This window comes from Alexandromys fortis, unplaced genomic scaffold (assembly GCF_014885135.2).
Source record: "Alexandromys fortis isolate MF-2015 unplaced genomic scaffold, M_Fortis_MF-2015_v1.1 scaffold_21, whole genome shotgun sequence".
Lineage (NCBI taxonomy): Eukaryota > Metazoa > Chordata > Mammalia > Rodentia > Cricetidae > Alexandromys > Alexandromys fortis.
This window is the reverse complement of record NW_026067905.1, coordinates 9,876,515-9,896,888: the sequence shown is the minus strand read 5'-3', so window position 1 is coordinate 9,896,888 and position 20,374 is coordinate 9,876,515. Positions and strand designations below refer to the sequence as shown.

The window sequence follows — 20,374 nt, the reverse complement described above, 5'->3', positions numbered from 1 at the left end:
TTTTTTTTTTGATTTTTCGAGACAGGGTTTCTCCGTAGGTTTTTGGTTCCTGTCCTGGAACTAGCTCTTGTAGACCAGGCTGGCCTCGAACTCATAGAGATCCGCCTGCCTCTGCCTCCCAAGTGCTGGAATGTGGTGGAGCACAGTGCTTCTTTAAAGTTAAAAAAGTTTTTATTTTATTTGTGTGAGTGTTTGCCTGCATGTATGTGATTGTACCACAAGTGTGCTTGGTGCTTTTGGAGGGTAGAGGAGGAGGATGGGCTTCACTGGAACTGAATTCACAGATGCTTGTGAGCCACTTGGGTGCTAGAAACTGAACCTAGGTCATCCTCTGCATGAGGAGCAAATACTCTCTAAGCATTACACACAGAACCTAAGCTAACGAGGTCATTCAGTCAAGTCACCCTAGAATCGCGCTCGCTTGCTCTCTCGCGCGCGCTCGCTCTCTCTCTCTCTCTCTCTCTCTCTCTCTCTCTCTCTCTCTCTCTCTTATTAAATTAAAGGGAGTCTTTGGTCCCTGACTGTGCATTTCTAGCAAGTTCTAGATGTTGTTGAAGCCCTGATCCTTGGATCACTATAAGTAACAAAACTGAAAACATATGATTCATGGATGTTTTAAATGCAGTGTATATGGGCTGGAGAGATGGCTCAGAGGTTAAGAGCATTGCCTGCTCTTCCAGAGGTCCTGAGTTCAATTCCCAGCAACCACATGGTGGCTCACAATTATCTGTAATGGGGCCTGGTGCCCTCTTCTGGTCTGCTAGCATACACACAAACAGAATATTGTATTCATAATAAATAAATAAATATTTAAAATAAATAAATAAATAAATGCAGTGTGTGCATTGTGAACCCTCCTGTCTCCTGTTCCTGTGGTGAAAAATTCTCTATAAAACTGATTAGCTTTCATATTTCTTGTCTATTTTACTTATTAAATGGAATGCATGAAATAGTGTTACAGTCATTTTACATATTTCTTTTTGTCTTAGACTTATACTTCCTTTTAAATGATATTTGGTTAGTTGTAAAGTACTTGATACTTGTAAAGGCCTTGATGACTAAACATGTCAGTACAGTGAATAATCCATCCATCAGGATGGAAGAAGTTAAATGAAATGTCTGAGAATTTTCCGTATACTGAAAATTTTAACGTTTTTATTCAATATTAAGTTTCTTTTTTCTGTATAGTTTCAAGTGTTAACAATTAATTTTTTTATATCCATAAAACCTCAAAAGGGCAGAGGTTTTTACTCTCACTAGCAAACTAAGAAGTTAGCACTACCACAGTTTTAGTAGGTGCTGGCCGAAGAACTGATCCTAGTGGGTTGAGATGAAAGACTTCATTTCCCATGAGGTGTTTTGTCTGTGCATGAGTTTGCTTTGACTCTCAGACCCCACAGAGCAGTGTAGAGGTGGGTCCATCTGGACTGATTGGTCCCTCTAATGGATTTGTGTTATAGCTAAGGGATCCTAAGCTCAGGAAATCTGAGTCTATCTAGTCTTTGTTCTGTAGAGATACTATTTTTATCATATTAGTCACAAAATGTATCTGTCCTTGTTCCTGGAGCAGTTCTGTTTAGTCATTCTTGTATGAATATTTGCCTACAAAAATTTTTGAACAGAACCTGTCATAAAGTGCAAAAATTGGAATGATGGGTGGGAAGGATAATTGTGTGCCAGCAGTAATTTTGTTAATGAGTCTAATAGGTCTTTTCTCAGGTACCTGGTAATTTCTAGTATTATCTCTATTACTTCATTGAATCCATGGCTTTGTTACTGGTTTTCTGTTTTTGTCATTAAACTTCTTGGGAAATTGTGCTGGGTCCTTTAGCTTGAGTCTAATATTTTTGAGATTGATTTCCACTTATACTGTATTTTATAGGTAGTTTAGGTAAAAAAAAATACTAATTCCAAGTGTTTCTGGATATTGGAGCCTATAGTAAGCATACATACACATACAGGCACTACTGCATTTTTTTTTTTAGTGTATCCATGATTGATTTAATTTTGGTTATTTTAGTTTTAATTATTACAAGTGACCGAGGAGCTAATTTATTAAAGTCTAAATAATTATTCTATTTTATTTACTTTGTGCAGTTCGGTTAGGAAGGGGTGGCATACACAGAATATAAGGCATCATGAGGGAACATGTTTTGTGCTACCCTGTATGTCCCTGAGATCCTACTGAGATCATTGACTCGATGTCTGTGCCTTTATCCCGTAAGCCATCTTACAGGTCTGACACTTCATTTTTACGTTAACAGTTTCGCCAGTTTTTCTTTGTTTAAAATAAAAAATAATGTTCTATTCTAAACTTAAGAGGGAGTTCCCCACATAGATATAAATATTAAGAGGAGAGGATCTTTAGCAGTCACATGAGAGCTTTCCTAGCATAGCATTTAATAACTGTATCTAGATGAATGTCTTTTTTTCATAGAATGGTAGAAAAATTTTGGATTCCAGGTAAAAAGCACTTGTATCCATTTAAATCTGTACCAGTATTAGAATCATTGTTTAATTTTTCACTTCTTTATTTTTGAAATAGACTTTCTGGCAATTTTTGGACCTTCTTTATTAAATAGTTGACTTCAGTTGGAATGAATTGAATTTTTACCATTTTATATGAAATGAAACATGGAAAGCTGTATCAATTGAGTGTATGCTTTAGAATAGAATAATATGCACACAACTCTCTTGATTATACAATAAAGCATTGAAGCATTGCTCGGATTCCAGAGGTTTCCTGACTACCCTCTCAGATTCCTTTCTCCCTTTCCTGTTTGCTAACATCCTGATGTTTATGGTAGTAACTTCTCTTGTCTTTCTTGAATGTTTTGCTGCTTAAGCATTTATAGGTCTCTGTGTTTGAGCTTTATGTAAATGTATTTGTGCAGTATGTAATCTGCCCCGCCCTTATGTGCCTCAGTGTTAAGGTTCACCTATATGGATATACATGGCTAGTTGGATGTCTGAATTAGTTGTTTCTACTGCTGTGATAAAACAAACAAACAAATAAAAAACAAAACAAAAACCCCTCTGTGATCAAAAGCAGCCAGTGTAGGAAAGGGTTTATTTCAGCTATCAAGTCTCAAGTCATCTTCCATCACTGAGGGAAGTCAGGGCGGGAGCTCATGGCAGGAACTGAAGCAGAGGATATGGAGGAGTGTTCTTGCTGACTTGTTTTCCATGGTTTTCTCAGCCTGCTGGTTTTATAGGATTCAGGACCACCAATCACTGTCACCTGGGCCCTGCCATACCAATCATTAATCAAGAAAATGCCTCAGAGGCTAATCTAATAGGGAAATTTTCACAATTAAGAATCCCACTTCCCAAATGATCCTAGCTCGTCTGCTTGACAAAAAACTTACCATGATATTTTCTGATTGTATTTCATAGTGTTCACTGAATAAGTATATATTATTTTCATAAAAATAATTGTTGGTAGACATTGGGTTGATTTTAGTTGGGACTGTTCATAAACAATGCTGATATTGTGCATATGTGTATATTAGAATATTTACTTGTATAAGATACATGTAAATCAGTAAGTCGTAGGGTATGTATATCTTACATCAAAGAGAGAATGCTAAAGTGTTCTCTAAACAGTACTCCTTGGATTGCAGATTCCTTCTACAGACCTGTATGGGTTTTTGTATTGTGTTTTATTCTTATCAGAAGTTATCAGTGACTTTTTCTAGTTTATAAACTAAAAACTTTTCCTGCAGGTATGCATTGCTATCTCTTTGGAGTTTGAATTTGCCTTTTTCTTGATGATTAACAGGTTGAGCACATGGTGTTATGTTTGCTGGTTCTGTGGATTATTTTTTATGTGCATCTGAATGAAGCACTACTTACACAAGTTTAGTTGTAGCTTTTCCATTTACTTAATTTTTTTGTGGCTTACTGCTTGTAACTTGTTTTGATATAAATTCTTTGTTATATTGATCTAACACAAGGATCAAGTTTTCTTCTATTTGGGATACTTTTTTTTCTGTTGAGCTGTTTGATGGCTATTTGATGGATAGAAGTTATCTTTCTTAGTTTTTTGTTTTTGTTTTTTTTTGTTGTTGTTGTTTTGTTTGTTTTTTTTGGTGCTAGGTAAAGAATCTTTACCTGTGGTTGTACAGATATTTTCCTGTATTGTCTTTCATTTGAAACTGTTTTGTTATCTTTCACATTTTGAATTTTGCTTTACTTGGAGGTTTTTGTTTTGTTTTGTTTTGTTGTATTATGTGGTATTTAGAGATCTTTTTACATGGTGCCCAGATATTCTTTATTAAAAGTCCATTCTTTCTCCCATTATTCTTAAGTTTTTCACTTTCATTTCTTATGTGTCTATGTCTATGTATATGTATATTTGCCTCTGGACTCTCTTTCTGCCCTCATGCTTGACTTGTCTATCCTTTGGGAAGTACCATATTATGTGCTAGAACCTTAAGTGACTGATTTTCTTCAAGAAACTCTTGTATATTTATGGCTCTTTGCATTTTCTTACACATAATTGAATCCGCTAATGCATTTCCATGTTAAGCCTGCTGAGATTTTTATGGGGATTACATTGACTTTATAGAAAATTGAGAATATATCTTCATAGCATTGTGCTGTTGAACTTGATATTTCTACATACTTTAGATTTTAAACCATCTTTAAAATTTTTGATACTTTCAAAGACTACCAGTCTTTCATATCTTGTTTAGATTTTATGATTTCAGTGCTTATCTGTTTTTGATTTTATTTTCTTAATATTGCTGATACATAGAAATTCAACTGACGTACATAACTTTAGTCCCCAGCAGCCTTGTTAGACTTTCATTAATTCTTATTTGTAGATTTTTTTATGTTTTCTATGTACACACCATAATCTGCAATAACAATTCAATGTCTTTCTCTATGATCCTTATATCTTTTATTTATTTTTCTTGTCTTGCTCTGCTGGCTAGGACATCCGGTACAGTGATGAATAGAAGTGGTGATAGCTGAGCATCCTAGTCTTGATACTGCTCTCAAAGTGAAATCATTCGACGTGTCACCATTAGGTATGGAGATTTCTGTAGGTTTTTAATCCCCCATAGGGTTTTGTTTTGTTTTTAATCATTCAAGGAAATATATTTCTATTTTTAGTAAGAGGATTTTTTTCTTCAATTATGAATGGGATTGAGTATACTTCAGGAGTTTTGTACATCTGAGATAATCATAGAATTTTTCTTTTTCATTTTCTTAATCTGGATAAATAATAGGTTTAACATTAGAAAGTCAGTCAGTTATGTATCTGTAGTGACCAGCCACCAAGATTGTTGCAGGGTTGTCTTTTATAGAATGTTTTGTTTTCTAGGAGGCCCATCAGGATAATTTATTCCATTACTTGAATTCAACTTTTTGTGTAAAGCAAACTGTGAGCTTTTTGTGTACTCTTTTGTGTGATTTGGATCATTAGTGTTTTATTTCAAATTTTTTTGTGTGTTGATGTTCATGGGTGAGATAGTGAAGTGTTTTTGTCCGGCAGATCTTGTGCAGTTTTGCTGTAAAGATTGTTAACTTTAACAGATGATTTGGGAGGTATATACTCTCCTGGTGTTCTTTTGTTTGGGGTGAGCAGAATTCATGCAGTTGATGATGCATGTCTGTTTTTCAGTGTTTAGAATCTAGCTAGAAACGCCATCTAGATCTGATTTGTTTTCACTGGATTTCAGATTATTAATTCAGTTAAATAGTTATATGTGGATCCAGATATTTGTTGGTTACTTTTTATGTTACACTTTCCCGAGAAGTTCTCTACCATGAACTTTTGATGTGTTTGTTCTTAATTTTTTATTGTTCTCTCAAAACTTAATGACCTCTTTTATTTGTGATATTGCTTATAGCATTATTGTTCTTTTATCAATCATTGATTGGTTCTTCCCAAGGACATATCAGTTTTACTCTAAAAATTAATTTTTGACTATCCTGTGTTCTGTTTTATTTTAGCTTCTATCACTCCCTTGCTACGTTCCTGTTTGTTTCTCATGTCTTACTGTTTGTGCTTGTTATGTGGGCTTTATTATACAAGGGCCTGTGTTGTACTTTTCCTTTTTCATTTTAGCTACATCAAATGTTTTTGGACGTACTTTATGTGGGGTACTGTTTTTGACAGTGGATAAACATTACTTGAATATGAAGATTTCTTTTTTTTTTTTTTGTCACTTGCTGATTTAATTTTACCATAACAGAAACACTCTTTTATTGTTTCAATTTTAATTCTTTCTTTTCTGAGAGAGGGTCTTGTAGCTCAGGTTGGCCTTGAATTCTCAGTCTTTTTGCCTGAGCCTTTAGAATACTGGGATCTCAGGTTTGTACTCTATACTATTTAGCACTCTTTGATTTGTTCATGTTCCATTACCCTTATGCTTGGGAAAGCTCCCTTATTAGTCTCCAGGGATTCTTTTTGGTACTGAAGATTAAACTCAAGGTTTTATGCATGCTAGGCAGTAAGGAGTTCTCCCACTAAGCTAAATCCCCAGGCTTCCTTTGTTACTTTATTCTTTTCTTTCTTTCTTTTTTTTTTTTTTCTTTTCTTTTTCTTTGAAATAAGCTTTCATTAATTCTGCCATGTTGCCTTTGAAGTCCCTCTGTAGTCTTAGGCACACCTTAAATTTATGCAGAAGTTTTAAGATTTGGTTCAGTTCCACTTGTTGATTCTTGATATTGAAATACTATTCTGAAAGTCCTTGTCTGTCCTGAATCTTTGTGCTTTCTTTATGTTTTATCCCAGTGTTTTCAAAGTTTCAGGTCTTTTGGTTTGAAGCCTGTCCTGGAACTAGCTCTGTAGACCAATCTGGTCTCGAATTCACAGAGATCCACCTGTCTCTGCTTTCCGAATGCTGAGATTAAAGGTGTATGCCACTCCTGCCTGGCAATTTGAGGTCTTATAGTAAGGTATTTTAATGGTTTTCTTTATGTGGTTGTTGTTTATTTGTTGTGTTTTGAAATTCTGGGTAAGTGGTGGGGATCTATTTTTATGCTTTTACATGTGGGTATCCAGTTTTCATGCCACCATTTGCCAGAGAGACTGTTTTTCTCAAGATCTGTTTTGAACCCATTGTTGAGAATTCTGTAGGTGTAGTTACATGGGTCATTTTTGGATCCTCTATTTTAGTCTTGCCTGTTTTTGTGTGGTAGCCATTTTATTTTCTTCATTTTTGCATTACTGTATAATTTAAAATTATATGTAATGGTATTTTTAGTTTGTTCTCTTAGGTCAGGATTGTATTAGCTATTTGAGGTCTTTGTGGGTTTTTTTCCCCTGAATTTTAGATTTTTATTTTTCTATTTTTGTAAAAATATCATTGACATTTTGTTGGAGATTACATTGAATCTGTAAATTTTGTTCAGTGTTATTGTCAGGTTTACAATATTAATTTTGCTGATCCCTGAATGCGAGAGATTCTTCTACCTTCTAGTGTCTCCTTCAGTTTTTTTCTTTAGTGTTTCATAGCTTTTCTTATAGACGTTTTTTACTTCTTTTGTTAGGTACATTCCTTGAAAAGGATTTGCCTTCTTTGCATATACTATTTACCATCTGGTAGTTAGTAAGTTTTGCACTTCTCAAGTGTTGTGCAGTATAAGCTTGTTAAATGTGTGTTGACATTGTTTTGCTTCTTTACTGAATCTTTGTGATATTGTCATAGTGATTTTAGAACTGTTATATTTGAGGTGATTTTACCTCTGACTGTATATAGTTGCAATATGCTTTTGTGTGCATGCAGATGCATATTTGTACATGTGTCTGGAAGTCAGACGACAACCACACTGACTTAGAACCCGCCAGCTAGACTAAGCTGGCTGGCCAGGCTGCCTCAGCTTCCCCAGTTCTGGGATTATAATCATGGGTCATAAATTCTAGAAATTAAAAAGAAAGGTCCTTGTGTTTTAGAGGCATGCATTTGCCAACTAATCTACAGTTTCTCTTTTTGTGTTTAGACCTAGTGTAGATCTATTGTAAACAACACCGATTAGATTTGTTGCTTTATTGCTTTGTGCTTATTCTTTTTTAAAAATTTTTATTATACTTAAAAAAAACATTACTTTTTATTACAGTTGTGTGTGTACGAGGGTATCACATGAGTACTTTCATGGGTATGAGGGTCAGAGGTCAACTTTCTAGGAGTGTGTTCTCTCTTTCCACTTTGGGCTCAGCTCCCCAGGCGAGTGTTTTTTCCCACTGAACTATCTCATTGTTCTGTTAGAATATTTTTCTCCATTTGATTTCTTGAGTAGTTTTTCAAAATTTCTCTTCTGATTTGTCTGTACTTTTTTTTTTTTTTTTTTTTTTTTGGAAGAGGGGTGTACTTTAAGCTGTATATAGCCCAGCCTGAAATAAATACTGTTTCTGTCTGCCACGTGCTGGGATTATAGGCATGTATTCAGCCATTTGAGTGTTTGTTTGCTTGCTTGTTTGTTTTTAGTACATCTCTGTTTTGTAGATCCCCCCAGTTTTTGCACTAATTTATAATAATTTGTGTCTTTTTGAGTATGCATGTGCAAACCAGTGTGTGGATTGATATGTGAGCCCACCATTTACATTTTTTAAACTATACCTTCTTGTTTTCCCTAGTTTGTTCATTTACTTTTTGTTTCATTTGTTTCTTGGCTAAAAATAAAATGCTGCGGGAGAGCTAAATGAAGTATTAATATTATTAAGCCTGCCATTAAATAGTAAATTAAGTATGTATCGTTATTATTATATAGAACAATAAGGGTTTTGACTTTATACTTTGCTCTTAGTAGTTTCTTGTTTAGAATTAGTATACACTGAGCTTTGCTATTTTCTTTTGATTACCAGCCTTTTCTCTAATAGCACATTCCTTTGTTTATTTTAGATTATGTATGTATAATTTATTCTAAATAATATTGTTACACAATTGAATTCACAAGTGAGCTCAATATTCACATATATCCACTTTATCAAACAATTAGTAAAAGCTCAAAGAAGTGAGTACAAAAGATTACTACCTGTTTTAAAACCATTATCAGTAATAGAGTAGTCCTCAATTTCAAACTCTGTTTTTAGAGCACTTTTGAGACACTTTTCTTTTTAAATGTTTAAGTATTTCTTCTTTTATTTTTTTTTAACACTATTTAGAAAGTGCTGGCTACTGATGTCTTAGGAACATGTTCTGAATCAGTGCTGTCATTTACTGTATTTATTTTAGTAGCTCTAAATTCTGCATTTTTATTAAGTCAAATTTGATTGAATTTATCACTCTCAAGTTGTGACAGAATTTCATTTATATGATAGCAGTCACCTTCATGGACTACTTATTTCCAAAACAAACTTGGACCCCTGTCTGTCTTATTCTGGCAGTCTGCATTTTGGGTTTATGATGCCTAGAGGTTAAATTTAGCACTGTTCTCTCAGATGTTTATTCTTTGTCTTCCGTGTATTAGTACTAAAATATCCTTTATCGATATCTTGAGATGGAAATGCCTTGAATCTAATATGTAATTTCTAACCAGTTTCTTTTCTTCAGACTTCTTTTAATTTTCCATTTTAATTTCTTGCCTGACATCCAAAATAACTTTTAACACCATTTTTATATTTATCAGGATAACACTTTTACCTTGGTTATTTGTTTCATTTAAGATCCATATGAAAGTCCTGATTTTTGTTTGTTTGTTTTTTGTTTTTGGACAAGGTTACACAGCGTTTCTCTGTGTAACAGCCCTGGCTGTCCTGGAGCTCCCTATGTAGACCAGGTTGGTCTTGAACTCACAGAGATCTCCCTGTGGCTGCCTCCAACTGCTGGGATTAAAGGCACGTACCACCATGCACAGTGATTTATTTTAAAATAATTTTATTTCATTTTATGTGCATTGATGTTTTGACTGCTTGTATGTTTGTACATCACACACGTGCTGGTGCCTGTGGAGGCCAGAAGCGGGCAGGGGATCGCTGGAACTGAAGCTAACACATGGGTCTGAGCTATGTAGGTGTTAGGAATCAAACACAGGTACTCGGAAGAACTGCAAGTACTTTAGCTCTGAACTATCTCTCTAGCCCTGAAATCGTGGTTTTAAAAGTATAGATTATTTGATATTAGCCATTTTTTTTATTATTCATCTTAAAAATACTGCAGCTCCTATGTATTAAAATAGGTATGTGAGTACTCTAGAAAGATGAGACAGAAATAAAAATTGACTGTTGTGTCATTTCAGGTGACATCAGAATTTTCTCTCATATTTCAAGTTTTCATATATTAGAAAAATTACTAATTCTTTTCTGGCTATATTAATGATCAAATGTGATCTGGATTATCTATGTTGATATAGGTTTTTTTTATATCAACTGTTTCTAGCATTCTTTTTAATAATCCTGAGAATAAAATACTTTTTTCTTTTCTTTTCTTTTTTTTTTTTTTGGTTTTTCGAGACAGGGTTTCTCTGTGGCTTTGGAGCCTGTCCTGGAACTAGCTCTGTAGACCAGGCTGGTCTTGAACTCACAGAGATCCGCCTGCCTCTGCCTCCCGAGTGCCCGGCTAAAATACTTTCTTCATAAAGATATTTAGGAGTGCTACCTTTAAAAATAACTGAATTAAAATATTTAAGAGGTGACCCTAAGAGTACTATGTTGGCAAAAGCCATTGGAATTTTAAGCATCTGTGAAACAAAAGACTTCAGCAGTTGGTGAGGAATAACTGGGTTGTTTATAGAATGTAAAATAGGTTGAGAGCCATTTAACTGCATGGCTTTCATGTGAGCTGTGCTAGAGTACTTTTTATATCAGAATGGAGCACAGATTGTTGGAAATAGCAATGGAACGAATGTAGAGGAAGTTGTGGGTTTGTGTATACACTGTGAGTTTGAGGCTTTGAAAACTGACCACTTGACCAGCCTTTATTTGAAAGACTACCAAGTTGTTTTAGTTAAGGTAGAAATGCTTGTGTTATGCTTTTTATGAATGAGCAAAGTTTTCTTAAAGTAGATGCAATGTTTAATTGAAAACATTTGATAATACTAATCACTGTTTTGTAACCATTGATTTCTCTGAATATATCTTCTCCCTTGGGTTGGTGGCTAAATTTGGCCTTCTTCTCTTTCCACTTAATATGTATATTACTTTGCCTGCTTCTTTAATGTTAGCTTTCTCTACTGTCTAGTACTTGATTCATCCTTTTTGATTAAATTGATGGTAGGCAAATATATTCATTGCTATGGGCTCCTTTTATTATTTCCTTTCTTCATAGCTTTAGCATTTCTTATTATTTACTCTTTTTATTTTGACTTTACCTCTTGTAAAATTCTGTAAGTCTTTTAGGGCTCCATCTTTGATTTTAAGATCTAATTTTACTTAGATTCTGTTTTGAAGATTACTTCCATTGTACTGTTTTCCATGCTCAGCAGAATGCTGTGACAAACATTTATATCAATAAATTCAGCAATTAAACAACACTCACTGTGCTTATTTTGCTGCAGTAGACACTACTCATACTAAGAGACCTTTAAAAATGTTCTCGTACTGGCATTAAGGCGTAAGCTATAAGGTGCTGTTGTCTTGAGACAGTGTTGCTATGGTTGACAGCTTGCTTACTACAATAAGAAGGCTGCTTTGATTCTAATTTCAGTTCTTTGCTCACCGCTGAATGCTCTTCATCAAATTACCTAGCCTTTCTATGCCTCATTTTCCTAATATATGTAGTACCTGCTTCAAATCTAGCAATCAGTATTATGCAATTATCTGTTACAGTTTTCATAGTTTTAAATGGTCCAATATATTTGTGTTAAAGTAAAACACCTAGTTATGCTTACTTGGGGTATTTAGAATTTCTGGAAAGCAGCTTATATGGTGGTTTATTATTTGTGTTTTACTAAATAGAGCTTGTCTGAAGATCAGAGAGCAAAGCAGCCATACTAGTCAGCCGTACAGGCCAGGGAGTGGTGGCACAAGCCTTTAATTCCAGGACTGGGGCGTGGCATGGTGCAGGAGGGTCTCTGTTAGTTCAAGGCCACCATGGGCTACACAAGATCGAATCTGTCTAAAAGAGAAATAGAGCTCACACAAAGGTGAGCCCAACACTTGGGATCACAAGCCTTTAATCCCAACTGTGGGGAGGTGGAGACAGGAGACAGGAACTGAGTGCAGTGTGCAGTGTGGGGATTCATGGAGACAGAATTTTGCCCTTTCTGTCTAAAGATTTGGTAGGGGTAAAAGGTCTTTCTAGTGGTTGGCTGTTTGCTTTTCTGATCTTAGGTTTTTATTACCTGTGCTACAAGCTTAGTGTATAATGAAGATTTTTAGCTATTTCTGTTGATTAATCATCTCTCAATAAAATCTAAAATAAACTTTTAATATGATAAAAGTGACATTTGAGATACTTGTATGTTCTAGATTTATGATAGTTGCAAACATCCTAAATCTCTCTATTAAGGAAATCTTTCAATATGCACGCAAATGGTTATGATCTAATGGGAACAATATAAAAAGCCAAATATTTAAATGTTTTTATTTAAATGCTTAGTTTATAGTTGCTTTGAGGTTGGCTGAACCACTATCATACTAATAAAGTGGGTTACAAAATGTGCCTTAAAAAAGCAGTCAACTAAATGAGGAAATGTGAAAGATTTTGGATATCTTGTATTTTTAAGTAATTTTATTGTTATTGTTCATTTTTATATTTTTATTATAAAAATCAGTCATTGTTATTGTAAATAAACATAATATTGTGTTTCCATATAGACAAGTATCTTTATTTGAATTGGTAACATTCAAATTTACTTCTGATTTTCTTTTCTTTCAGTCCCCTTATTTTTGCTCTTAGTTGTCAGTTTAGTATCCTTTTTTCTTTTATCCAAATCTAATTTTTTTCTCATGATGCTGAAATTGTGGTTTAGATTAGAATTTTTTTCTCCATTTCTTTAATCTACAGCAATTGGAACAGATCCAGAAGGAACTAAGTGTTTTGGAAGAGGATATTAAAAGAGTGGAAGTAAGAAATCGAGAAATTCTCACATTTTTCATAGTTTTACCTTCATCTTAGTTGACAGTTCAGCTGGTGGTGCACGGGGACAAAGTCTGAATACTTTTTTGAAGATAAATTGTAATCTTAAGTTATATTGACATTTATTGCTATGATTCTTGATTAAATGGAACAAAATTTGTTCAGTTTTCTATTTGCAATCTAAATAATTTCCTACTAATCCTTCATTATTTTCTAAAAATGACTTATGGTTTCATTCTTTTATTAATTTTAAAAATAATGTTACATTTTTACTAGTTGTTTTTTATTGGATACTAATGATAATTTAGTGATTTAAATACATTGTTAATGTTGTTGGAGTTTATAATAAAATGCAGCTTTTACTTCTAGAAATTTGTTGGGCTATTCATAGACTATTGTGAGTTGAGGTCTACATTTGGCTACATTTAAATTAGTGTGCACTTTACTTATTTACACACATGACTTCCTTTTGCTGACTTATAAAATACGTCAAAGGATAATGAGTATTATAGTATTCAATGGGAACTCAGTATCCCTTATGTTTATATTACCTGTTTGACTATTTTTGAGCTAAGCCAAAAATAATTTTACCTTTTTATGTGCCTATAGTTTTTATTTTTAAATTTGCTGTTTTTCCACAAAACAAAATTTTTACATAAGTAAAAAGGGAAGCTAATCAATAATATTCAGCGATGTAATTTATGTGATCATCTCTGATCAGCCCCTTGCCTTTGGGTTAATGAGCAATAATCATAATTTATGTTCTTATTAAAGTCAATAATTAATTCAAGAAGTATTACTCTTATTATTTGTAGATTACTTTTAGAGAGTTTTTGTCATTTACTTTGAAGATTTGAATGTTGTAATCTAGTCACTGTCCCAACATATTTATGCTAATATACATTAATAGATCATCACCTGCATGAGTAGTCAGTTCACTGTGTACAGAATGCGCTGTATGTCCTCTCTGGTATACTTCCTTTTGAGTTTTTCTGCATTCAGTGCTTTCATTAGTTAGAATAGTATTTAATGGGATTCATAGTCCTTTAACACTAGTAATAGCTTCCTCCTAAATTTCAGATTAACTTTGCTTTTGTACTTTATGGAAAGGAATCTTTGACAAGTTTGGTTTTGAAGACAGAAAGGGACTGATGGGAACCTGGGGCTAGAACAGAATATAATGCCATATGCTTTTTTGAAATATACATTTTCTGTTTGGAGTGTATATGATAACTCAAATAATTACAATTTCAGGAAATGAGTGGCTTGTACTCTCCTGTCAGTGAAGATAGCACAGTGCCTCAATTTGAAGCTCCTTCTCCATCACACAGGTACAAAGCTTCACATTCGTAATTGTTTGGGATTTTGTATTATGTGTTCATGGTATTCTAGTTCTCAGGAGCCTTTTTAATGCAGATGATGAAATCATTGAGAAATGAAACACAGATAGCCAATGATCTTTTGGATTAAGTTAGAGGGTAGATGTTACAATATTTTAAATTTTGAGATGGATAAAAAGTTTGGTGAATTTTTTGATGTCTTGTAAATTAATATATCTTATATCAAAATTTAGAAACATAAATTGGTAATATTAGTGGAAAAGAATAAAAAGCCTTGGTACTGGCACATGTCTTTAAATCCCAATACCCAGGAGGCAAAGGCAGGAAGATCTCTGAGTTTGAAGCCAGGCTGATCTACATAGCAAGTTTCAGACTAGCTAGGGATACAAAGTAAGATCTGTCTTAAAATGATAACGATGAAGTAAAATTTTAAATCTTTTTTTTTTTCCAACTCACTGTATTTTGGGGCATTGGTTACTTTGCCCAATTTTTAAATGAGGGCCTTAGAAAGATGTGTTAGTTTAAGTCTTCCTGAGTCTTTTATTATGATTCTCATTATTTATCCTGGGTTGGCTTCAAACTCAGAATCTTTCCACTACAACTGAACTTGCTTCCCAAGTGCCATAGTGTTAGGATTACAAGGTGTGTACCTCCTCAGCAATAGTGTTAGGATTTCAAGGTGTGTACCTCCTCACTTTGCCTACTTTTTTTTTTTTTTTTTTTTTTTTTTTTTTTTAATGGTGTGGGTGTATTGGTGGATAGTAGAGGCTGAGTCTTGTTAGGTTCCCTGGACTAACAGTCCTTTCATCTCAGCATTTAAAGGAGCTGGGATTTGGACACATATTACCATGCCCGTCCTTGTATTCTTATTGTTATATTGGGAGATGGAAGTTTGAGGATTAGTTCAAAGTCACCCTTGATTTCATAGCTAGTTCAAGTCCAACCTAAGTTACAAAAAACAAAGTGTTTCACAAAACAAAAATAGTTAAAACAAACTCCATTTTACAAATTATTAAAATCTTACCATCTATATGCTTATTACAGCAGGAATTATATATAATTATATAGCTCTTGCTCCATCTCCCTAGAATTTAGAATAATGCTTAGTTTTATTTGACTCTTTATATAATAAAGTAAATGCATATGATACATTATGCTGTAAATTTATTCCATGAAATATGTGGTATCTAAATTTTGGACTTCAGGGTTTTCTGTTTAAAATAGTCGAATAAGAGCAATAGCCACCTTGTAATTCACCTTTTTCCTACCAGTTTTTAAATTTCTTTACAACAATCCTAATGTGGGATATTGTTATCATTAACCTATCATTTACTTTCTTATATATGATATCTTGGATAACAGGCTCTCTGTGTGTGTGTGTGTGTGTGTGTGTGTGTGTGTGTGTGTGCGCGCGCGCATGCGGCTATAGGGACATGATATCTCAGTACCGCAGACATTTCAGTAACAAACTCGCAGTTCATTCCCATTGTCATGTCACTCAGTTTAACAGAAAGCATTTCTTAACTACTATAATACTCAGTCTATTCGATTTTATGAGTCTTGAAAATTTATTTGTTGAATGCCCCTGATAGGTTAGGCAGTTTTTTTGTATGCTAAATTTTTTTCTGACAAAGCTCATGCCTTTATGGCTTTTGGGTATGTATATTAAGGTTAGCAGAGATGCTAAACAGGCAAATGTATAATAATCTTAGGAGTCCATGACATAAATATGATGCTTTCGGAAGAGCAGTGTAGCAGACTAGATGTTTGCACGAATACTCCGTTTCTAGGTAGTTGGGCTTTCCAAAGAGATAACAACTGATGAAGTGAAACCTAACCATGTTTGAACATGTTTTCAATGTCCATGTGGAAGGAGAGGAGACACTTTATGTCATTCCTGATTTCATACCATTGGAAGCCTGGTGAAAAGCTAGAAAACTTAAGAAAGATGAGTGAGAGCTTGGGCTATGATTGATGATGATGGAAAAGAAAGTTGCATGAGCTTGGCATGGTGACAAACAACTTTGCACTTGGTACTGAGAAGGCAGAGTCAGGGGGATCTCTATGAGCACAGTGCCATCCAGGACAATATAGTGAGACCCTCTCTCAAAAACAACAAAACTCTCCAAGCAACAGCAACAAAATAAATAAGTAAACAACCAAGTGAAGTGTGAGGTAGCAGATCTTGAACAAAACTCAGGAATACTGAGCCTGGGGATATTACAGGGAGGACTAGAGGTGCCTTTCTTTACCTTATGCCTTGCCTCTAGTTTAATGCCATAGGCATGAGAAGGCATAAAATTTTAAATGAGTATAGAAAATGCTTTTTATTTTCTTGTTCATAACTTAATAATAACATTGTTTAAAGTTGTTTTAAAACTTTAATTTTCTTTATTTAAAATACTTGAAGAGTTTAGGTCAATTATCCCAAATTTGGATTGTATCAAGCAGACATAAAACACTGTGTGAATACATTATGATAAAATTGTAAATATGACAGCCCCTCAAGACTTACTCCCTTGATTATGCTGACTTGGGATGGAAAATAATTGTGTCAGTAAATTAATCATTCTGTTTAAAGTTCAGAAAGAGTAGAATTTTGGACTCCAAGGATTTAAATCCATCAGGATTCATTTACCTCAGAAATTTTAATGAATATTTTTTGGTATAGTTATTTCAGAATTTTTATAAATTTGTGTGTATGTTACACACTTATGTGCATGGATGCAAGTGCCTTTATGGAAGTCATGGGAGGATATGGCACATTGTCCAACCTTTTTATAAATGTTAATGTCCAGAGATAGTACTTCTTGTGTGTGGAAGCGTGTGGGATTGTAACTTGTGGTGTGTGCACAGCAGCAGGTACTCTACCCACTGACTTATCTCCACACTTAGCCCCACAGCCGTGTATTTTATTAGTGATATAGAAATGTTAGCAATTGCTTCATTAATAAAGAAAACATGTTTAATACAGGCTTCCATCTGTTAGTACCTGTATGTATTTCTCAACTGTTAGTACCTGTATGAAGAAACCAAAAATAGCATGTGATACCTCCTACACACACACACACACACACACACACATATCCATGGCTACAGGGAATGCACACATTAATTATATTCCATTAGAAGAAAGCGATTTGACAAGTTCATGATTTAGCTAAAATATAATTCTGTAATTCCCTTCTTAACTTTCCTACCTCCAGCTCCCCTCATGGACTCCTCCTCCAGCCTTTCCCAATATCTCTTACTCTCTCTCAAATTCATGGCCTTTAAAAAAATTATTATAGTTATACATATGCGTGTGTGTGTCTGTAACTAAATTCTGCTGAGTTTATCTGGTGTTCACTGAAGTCCTTAATTGCTTATCTGATACCAAGAGTCCATATATTCTTGATATTGTCAATAAAGATTCTTGGCTTTGTGACTGAATTTTACTAAAGAAATAGCCTGGAATATAATGAACTGAGACCTATGTAGACAGTAGGAGTGTATAGTTTTTAAAAATCTTATGGATATTCTATACGAATTATCATATTTCTAAAAATGTGAGGGTTTATGCTAATTTTTATATTTCATTTTAGCAACTGTTTGCTGTGTTTTAATGTTGTATATAATGCTACATTTCAGTTTCACACTTCAGTTTCAAACTCCGGGCTGGAGAAATGGCTCGGAGGTTGAGAGCACTGATTGTTCTTCCAGAGGTCCTGAGTTCAATTCCCAGCAACCACATGGTGGCTCACAACCCTCTGTAATGAAATTTGGTACCCTCTTCTGGCCTGCAGGCATACATGCAGACAGAACACTGTATACAAAATAAATAAATAAATCTTAAAAAAAAAAAAAATCCAAACTCCAAAAGTACCTCTCAGAACCTTTAGGTTATTTCAATGATAAAGTAATTTATGATTTTTGTGTAAGCCAATACTCGTGCCTCAACTTCAGCTTTCCCTGTTCTGGGACTCAAGGCATTTATGAGCTGTAGTGCTTGAGTACCTTTCAATTGTGGGGAGTTTTTATGAGCCTACTTTTTTTTAAGATGGCAGAGAAACAATAGCAATGAAATAGATAATAAGAAAATAAGAAACTAGCCTGAGTTTCTAAAGGTTGTCTTAGAGTTAAATAGGAGAAGGTGTAACCACATGAAAAACAACATAGAAACCAGACTGCATCTGGGACAGAGGAAACTAGTATCATATGGGTTTGGGATTTTGAGAAAGACTTCTGTCACTTTACATTTATTTTATGCCTTTGATAGTTTTCTTTTGCCAGGTTTTGTCATGCCATTTGGGGCTGGAAACTTACGTAGAGATAGTCCTTATTCGCCTCATTTGGCAATGAGGAAACTGAGTGATTGCAATGGCTCAAGAGCACATGGCCACTAGTGCCATAACAGGGCTTGTTAACTGTTGTCATCAAGTGCATGCTAATGTTTTCCCAGTGTGTTAAATCCTCTTTTCCTTAAAGTTACAAACCTTACTAACCTATTTGGAAATGGAAGTAAATAGTATGTGTACAGTGGCCATATTTTTTTTCCCATTTTTATAACCTTTCTTGATATGTATGTTTGAAGCACTGGGAGGAGTAAATGTTGATGGGCCATTTGATGTCTAATTAAATGATTGGTAATAGATGTATATTTAAAATTATTAATAAATTGGTTTATAAACGATACATTTTAGATCAACTTTTTCTGTTACTAAATAATGAAAATACTGAAGTTATATTGTTCTTTCTTCCTTTTGCAGTAGTATTATTGATTCTACAGAATACAGCCAACCTTCAGGTTTCAGTGGGACTTCTCAGGTAAGTTATACACTTGACAGTATGTTTTGGTCGTGCTATGAATGGTAAAATTGTAAAGTAATACATTGTATTATTTTGTAAAATAATAGGTTAGTTTACTAAAATATTCTTGGATAATGACATACCCCTTTTAGTAAGACTTAATTTTTTTTTTTTTTCTGTTTTTGAGACAGGGTTTCTCTGTAGTTTTGGAGCCTGTTCTGGAAACTAGCTCTTGTTGAACAGGCTGGCCTCGAACTTACAGAGATCAGCCTGCTTCTGCCTCCCGAGTGCTAGGATTAAAGGCATGCACCACCACCGCCAGGCTAGGATTTTCTTTTTCTTTTCTTTTTTGATATATAACAGAATCACTGCCGGGCGGTGGTGGCGCACGCCTTTAATCCCAGCACTTTGGAGGCAGAGGTAGGCGGCTCTCTGTGAGTTTGAGACCAGCCTGGTCTACAAGAGCTAGTTCCAGGTCAGGCTCCAAAGCCACAGAGAAGCCCTGTCTTTAAAAAAAAAAAAATCACTTCCTTACTTGCTTGTAAGTGGTAGGAATTTTTAAGAGGTGTTTTTAATATTGTGGAATTAATGTCAGACCTTAAGAAGAAGAAAATATTGTCAGGCATTGTTTGTCTCAGGGATAGGAAAGGTAGAATTATTGATTCATTGTGTAGCATTATATTAAAACATTAAGCATTTCTTATAGTTATATAAATTAGAGGTTTGAATAAAATTAAGAGTAGCCCCATATCCAATTAATTTTATGATTCTTTTAACTTTTATTCTCTCCATCTTTGACTGGGGGGGTTGATATTTGCTATCCTTAGTTTTTAAGTTCTGAATATTTTTTTTAAACCCTATATATTCAAATAATTTCAGATTCAGGGAAAAGTAGAAAGACTACTAAAAAGAACTCCTTTTTGTAATTCAAATAGTTTTCCAAACACTAAAAATCTTCTCATTCTCAGGCATTTTCTTTTTAAAAATATTTCTTTTTAAAATTTTCTTTTTAAAAATCTTCACATTCTGAGGTATTTTCTTTTTACCTATATATGCTGTTCTTCCTTTCTAAAGTATTTAATTTTGTTTCAGATATATTTTGTAGTTTTTCCTTCCTGGGTTAAGGTATAGACACATATTACCTATGATTATCCTGTATATGTTTCTTTGAAAACAAAGATGCTGTCTGTTGTAATCATAATATAATTGTAAAATTCAGAAAGTGAGCATTAATAGTATGCTATTTTGATCTAGTATTTGTAGAGAAAGTGTTTT

General features: G+C 34.1%; 1 protein-coding gene across 1 annotated transcript in view; it reads left to right on the top strand.

Annotated features, from left to right (window-relative positions):
* Cop1 (COP1 E3 ubiquitin ligase) overlaps positions 1-20,374 on the top strand; it is a 124,101-nt gene that overhangs the window by 22,848 nt on the left and 80,879 nt on the right. Inside the window, 5 exon segments of the mRNA XM_050135144.1 lie at positions 5,037-5,050; positions 9,959-9,986; positions 12,900-12,959; positions 14,226-14,302; positions 19,060-19,117. Coding sequence (XP_049991101.1) covers positions 5,037-5,050; positions 9,959-9,986; positions 12,900-12,959; positions 14,226-14,302; positions 19,060-19,117 — 237 coding nt within the window.